Consider the following 6,407-nt stretch of genomic DNA (forward strand, 5'->3'; position numbering starts at 1 on the left):
AAAACCTACAACTGTACTTCTGAGTAAACGTAAATAATCATGGGGGACACTGCTGATATACGAGTGCAAACGTATGTAATAATCTCCTTTTTCACAGTGAATCTATGTAAACGTTTCTTTTTTTTTTTATTGACCTACTAATTCATCTGACATTCCCTTCTCTATCAAATATTCTCTAAGTGTTGAACTCACCCATAAACAAGCAAGTTCTTTTCCACCCTGAAGCACTCTGTGCGGCCGTAACTGTTGGGACGGTCGTTTCTTCTGAGCTTAGGCTTGGTCTCATCGCTGTCACTCTCCCCCTCCGACAGCTCTGCCAGCTCATCTTTGGTGGCGCTGAACGGTCTGGTCTGCTTTCTCACACGTGGAGTGTCGATCACCAAGCTGTTCTGCAGCGGGGAAGAGGAGAACACACGTTTTCAAGAAATGTCAGAAATGTCCAAGCTAGACTTCAGCTTTATGAAGAATCTACATCCATCAGAGCGCAGGACTTACTCTGCCGTTGACCATATCCATATCGATGTCAGCTTTTTTGGCCCACTTGTCCCAGAAATTAGGATCATCCAGAGAGATGTCGGTGCGGTTCCCTGATGCCACAAAACTTGCCTGAAGGCAAAAATGAAATTCATTTAAAGAATTAATTCAAACTTCTCAGTCTTTTTGGCTGTATTTGGGGCTGGTAGGAATTTATTATAGAACTGGGAGTGATATTAAAACCAGTTGATTAGAATACACTGATTACTCAGCCTGGAAGCAGACAGGTTTCCCTCATCAGGATAATAATAAGTAATTGAAAGGTCATCTACTCCTAATGTCCTGGTTTTGCACTTTTTGACCATTTATTATTTACATTTATCTTCTAATCCTTTAAATCCTCTTAAATTTTAAACTAATTGTATTAAAAAAACTTTGGTCCCAGTCTTTTGTCTCTATTTTTCAATGAACTGGTCAAAATCCGAATCAGTAAATCAGACTTAAAACTTTTTTTGTCCAGAATAAGCCTGATAGCTGCTTCTTTATCAAAAAATTTTTGTGCGAAATACTTTTCCTCCATTAGTTTTATTAACCTTAGCAAAAGTGGATCCTCGTCCCTCAGACTCGATGGTGATGGTCTTTGTCCTGCGTTGGAGGATCTGATCAATGTCCTCCTCACAGAATTTGGCCCCTTCATCTTCCTCATCCATGATGGCTCCGTAAGCACCACGTCGCAAAAGATCCTCGATTTCTTTCTTGGACAACTGCTGCTGAGCAGCCTAAAGAAAGAATGATCTGTTATTTTTGAGAACTTAACAAATGCAATGTATTTTTAATAGAGGGCACTGGGGCCTAGTGTCACCGGGAGAAGCAAAACACATCCACACATGTTGGTTTGTTATTAAAAAACTCATCATCAGCAGCCTATCTAACCCCAGCTGCTGTTCAGGATGCAAATATGCTCAGCCTGACTAGATGTAGAAAAAAGCCTAATACCTCAACCCCCATGCAGATCAGATAATTCTCAAAGGGACTCAAACTGCAACTCAACATCCACCTACACTCTACACACTGCTGACACACTCCCTCGTGAACAGATTAAACTAATAGGATCAGTTACACTGGGAGAAAATTGCAGCGACGACCTTCATCATTTTGTGGTTTTTCGCCTGACTTTACATTGTAGCCGTTTACCAACTTTTCTAATGCATCTTAGTTAATAATAAATAAAAAAAAACATTCATATTTACGTTTATTAAGACTATATGAGAAGGGAATTATTTATATATATTTTTATCAATTTAATTATCTACTTAAAACAACAGAAAAAGACACACTTTTGAGGTTCAAACTTTTCTGCATTACAAACTCCCCTTCTTTTGTGTGATAATTGCTGAGCTGAGCAGAATAAAGATACGTGACAAAAATGTTTAAAGAAAGAAAATAAATATATTACTTTGTGAATCAAACTAAAGCATCAAGAAATATTTACTACATGAGTTTTTCCACAGTTGATTTTTGGTGCAAAAACAAACTTTAATATAATAGGATTTAAGCTATTGTTTAGTTGAGTTTTTTTATTTATTTTATTTTTTTTTATGAAAATCTAAACAGTCTTGAGTGCAGAGGTATACACGCTTTTTATTCTGCCTGAAAATTAAATCCAGTTTAATTCAGCTTAGAAAACTATATCCAAATTCTAGATCATATATAAGAAGCATTGTCCAAAAATTAGAAAGGAATATTTTGCTCGTCTGCAAACCTACCAACACAAGGCAGCTTAAATGTCAAGTGAGGCATAAATCAGAGAGCTATCTATGAGGCGAAATGTAACCTTGGAGATAAAGTAGGAACCCAAAGCTCAAATGGAAGAAACTTAACAGGAAAACTACCAATTCTGGATTCTAATAATCTGTCCTTAATGAAAGAGTGGCATGAAGGGAACCCACTGCTGAAAGTGAGACCTCAACAGGTTCAAGTTTGACCTAGACACAAAAATATCTATTCAGGGTAAACTCACTAGGTCTATGGATTATACCGAACACATCATCCCCAGAGTGATGCTGCTAGAATGCTTTTATTTAGTCAGGACTGATTGTAAGATAGATACTGTTAAATATCAACACTACAAAAGAAAAAAAAAAAAAAACGGGGAATAAGACTTGAGTCTGGGGAGAAGGTGTAACCTATACAGGATTCAATTTAAAAGAGTAAAGGAACATGAATACCTCTGTGAGGCAATTTAATATTGTATGGTTTAAGCAATTTGCATTTGAGACTATTTGGCTAGTTCTCTGCCTCACCCCTCCTCCTGTGCCTCCTCCAAGGCTGTTATCACGGCCACTCATGCTCTGCAGCACGGCTTTGTCCAGGCCCAGCTTGAGGCTGGCCCGGTCAAACATTTCTCGCTCATACGAGTTCCTGGTGATGAGACGATACACCTTCACCGCCTTGTTCTGACCGATTCGATGACAGCGAGCCTGAGCCTGGAGGGTAAAGAAAAAGTTAAATGTGTTCAAAAGAGAAGACACTAATCTATCATTTGAACTTTAACGTAATTGGCATTAGATCTTAGAGTAAAGACAAAAAAAAAACAGGAATAAAAATTTATCCATAAGCACAATATTTATGATTCCAATACTATGCTGCTTCCATGCCACAAATTAAATATATATATATAATCTACTGAGAATGTAAGCCTTTACCTGCAGGTCGTTCTGAGGGTTCCAGTCAGAGTCAAAGATGATGCAGGTATCTGCTGCAGTCAGGTTGATGCCCAGGCCACCGGCTCTTGTACACAGCAGGAAAACGAAGCGGTCCGAGTCGGGCTTACTGAAGCGATCTATGGCAGCCTGACGCAGGTTTCCACGAACGCGGCCATCAATGCGCTCATACAAGTACCTACAGCCAATGCAAACAAAATCAAACCACAATAAATACGAGTAGGGATTTTTTTTTAAAATATACTTTTGTTTTGACCTTTTTTTTTACAGACTTTGAAAACTCAAAAATATATTTTAATCTCCTTTAAAATGGAGGAACATCCTCAAACAGTGCTTCTTCAAAGAGTGGTTACCGTCCTCATGCCCTCCCACCACCCAGCCTCCTGCCCTCCCCAGTGTAATCCACTTCCACTCCACAGAAACCACACAGACTCTCCAGCTCGTCTGAAGCAGTGGAACCCCGAGGGCTTCTGTAACCTGCTACTGAACTCTGTCCGAGGTCGGATCCGTTCAGCTCCTCATGTGCTTACAACCGTTTCAGGTTTGGTGAAAAGGCTGGCATGGAGCCAGAGCGAAGAGGGAGAGGAAGGAGTGCAACAAGACATGAAAGCAAGGCGAATAAGCTGGAAAAAAATATAAGAAAAACTGATCTGCAGACCAGCAAAGTGGAAAAACTGAGGAGAAGCTGCAATTCTGAGTCACAATAATAAACTTTAAGATGACTTTATAATCTAAAGTCCTCACTTCATTTTAGGTTATAACCAGACCTGAGAGCTTTACCCAAGACATCACGTAAAAGGCGCCCACCCACACAGTAACGGGGAGAGCTCATAGTACTTTGGTTTAAAAGCAGAGCAGTTGTGCCCAAACTAAAAATCTGTCCAAATCAGTGGCATTAAAGTCCATTTATTCTCAATCACTATTTTAAACAGCTCCTGTGTACCTTTTGCAGCTAAAAATACATTTAGTTTGTAGTTTATTTTTAGAACACAAACATCAGTATTCTTTATAAATCCATTCAGTGTGATACAAATATTATTGGTGAATTAAATGTTTGTCAGATTAAACCAACAGGAAGGCAAGAAAAATAATGTATAATGTTTATAGTATAAATTTAAAGTGTGTCCAACTATATTTACATTCTCCTACTGTAACCGTTAGAGAACAAACCAAGAGGTGACGGTCTCTTTACATTGAAAAATCTTATTGCATAACCACAGAAGATCTACATATAGAGAAGATCATGTCTCTAAGGTCTACATATTTGATCCCCCTCACCCCCACTCCCAAAAAAAAAGAAACAATATTTATATTAATATAAATAATGAAAGCAGACCAGTTTCATTTAACGTATTTTACCTTTTCTGAATGAGGTAGTCTTCCAAGATATCCAGACAGCGCACCATCTGGGAGAAGATGAGCACCTTGTGGCCTCCTGCCTTCATCTTGGGCAGCAGCTTATCAATAAGAACCAACTTTCCAGCAGACTGAACCATGGCCTGAAGGTGAAAGTCAGCGGCAGTGGGACTGTGCACTTCCCTGAAATCTTCTAGGATCTTCTCTTCAGCCCCTAAAGCATCAAAGAACAATCTGTCAGCAGATTCTAGCGAGACATTTTTAACACGACTCAACTTCATATCTTCCACAAATTCAACTCAGTTTATTCCTGAAATTAAGACTAAGTGTAGGAACTGTGTAAACTTTTTGGAATGCAAACAGAAAATATAAAAATATAAATAAATTACAAAAAAAAAAATCTATATTGGTCTAAAGCAAAAAAATCAAAAGACAAACAAACAGAGGAGGTATGAAATGCAAACTGCAGCTAAAAAATTGTCTTTCCAAAGTATTGAACCTCTTTTTCACATTTTGTCAAATTCCATTTCATCAGAATTTCTAATATTAGAGAAAAACAAAGTGATGGATCACTGCAAAGTTAAGGGGAAATGTCTTAACTTATTTTTTTTATAAATAAAACTGAGGAATTTGTCACACAACTATTAGTTGGAAGAGCAGACTGTTATCCTGAACACCATCTCCATGCTAAAACATGGTGTTGGCGGCATAATGCTGTGGGGATGCTATTCTTTACTAGTAACAGGTAGGCTGGTCAGAGTTGATGTAAAGACCACTGCACCTGAATGATGGAGAAACCTGGTAAAGGTTGGAAAAGACTGGAGATGGCGACAGAGGTTCACCTTTGAACAGGATGACCACTCAAAACAAAAAGCTAAAGTTATAAAAGAAGGTGTTGATCAAGGCATATTGACGAGGTAGGACCCCATACATACTACTAGCTGTGCAGAGTTCCCTGGTATCTGTAAGCTCCCAAAGTAAAGTGTATACTTCATACATTTCTCATTAAAAAATGCCTCAATTTCCCACACTGCTATAGCGTCGTCTAACATTTGTCATCTAGCTTGACAAAAGTTAAAAAGAAAGAAGCCTAGTTGAGCAACTTGCACTGTTTCTTCTCCCAATGCACAGCTGCTGGTGAGGAGGCTGCAGGTCCTTGTGACTGACTGCTCTGAGCAATGTGTTGCTAACAGCAATCACCTGTTTGTATGACAACTACTTCCTGGTAAGAAGTATTTTCCCATGGAGCCGTGCAGTGAGTCACTAAAATGTTTGTGTGAATCCATCTGCGCAGAATCAGAGCAGATGTGCAGATGCTCATAAAATGATTTAGAATGGCCCAGTCAAAGTCCAGGTGTTAAATCTATTGTAACTCTAAGTATTTAAAACATTAAAGTTCGCAGAAAATTTCCAAAATAACTTTAAGCTCTGGCAGGGTCAAACCAGCTGTGTACGACTTTTCAATCTCCAATCCAACTTTTTCCCTGTCTGTGTATAGAAAGGCTGCGACTGAAGATTTTTTTCACTTTTGTATCTGTGACAGAGAAATTCCCACATTGGACTGGGATGGATTATGAAGAGTTATTAAAAATAAAATAGTAAAAAAAAAAAAATAAAATAAAATGGTTACAGAGCAAAGCCCCACTTAATGAGTCCTGTGCAGAATCCCATCAACTAGAACAGAAAGAGAATTTTTATCAGCCTATATTAGAAATATAATGGGAAGAACGTTTATTTAACTCTGCGGCACACAGTTAATAAAGCTACTGGATGAGGCAGTGAGAGCTAGGGTTGGGAATCGAAAAGATTTTAACGATTCCGATTCCCTTTTCGATTCTATGAAACGATTCGATT

The 6,407-nt window shown here is 38.5% G+C and overlaps 1 protein-coding gene across 7 annotated transcripts in view; it reads right to left on the reverse strand.

Annotated features, from left to right (window-relative positions):
* The window catches only part of chd9 (chromodomain helicase DNA binding protein 9), a 104,978-nt gene that overhangs the window by 17,937 nt on the left and 80,634 nt on the right, over positions 1–6,407 (reverse strand). For all 7 annotated transcript variants that reach the window (XM_015382686.1, XM_015382689.1, XM_015382688.1 and 4 more), the window contains 6 exons: positions 4,557–4,767; positions 3,180–3,375; positions 2,778–2,960; positions 1,068–1,253; positions 496–606; positions 193–389 (listed from right to left, as the gene is read on the reverse strand). In XM_015382686.1, the coding sequence (XP_015238172.1) occupies positions 193–389; positions 496–606; positions 1,068–1,253; positions 2,778–2,960; positions 3,180–3,375; positions 4,557–4,767 (1,084 nt within the window). The remainder of the gene's footprint in view (positions 1–192; positions 390–495; positions 607–1,067; positions 1,254–2,777; positions 2,961–3,179; positions 3,376–4,556; positions 4,768–6,407) is intronic.

Source organism: Cyprinodon variegatus, unplaced genomic scaffold (assembly GCF_000732505.1).
Source record: "Cyprinodon variegatus isolate N-32 unplaced genomic scaffold, C_variegatus-1.0 Scaffold263, whole genome shotgun sequence".
Taxonomy (NCBI): domain Eukaryota; kingdom Metazoa; phylum Chordata; class Actinopteri; order Cyprinodontiformes; family Cyprinodontidae; genus Cyprinodon; species Cyprinodon variegatus.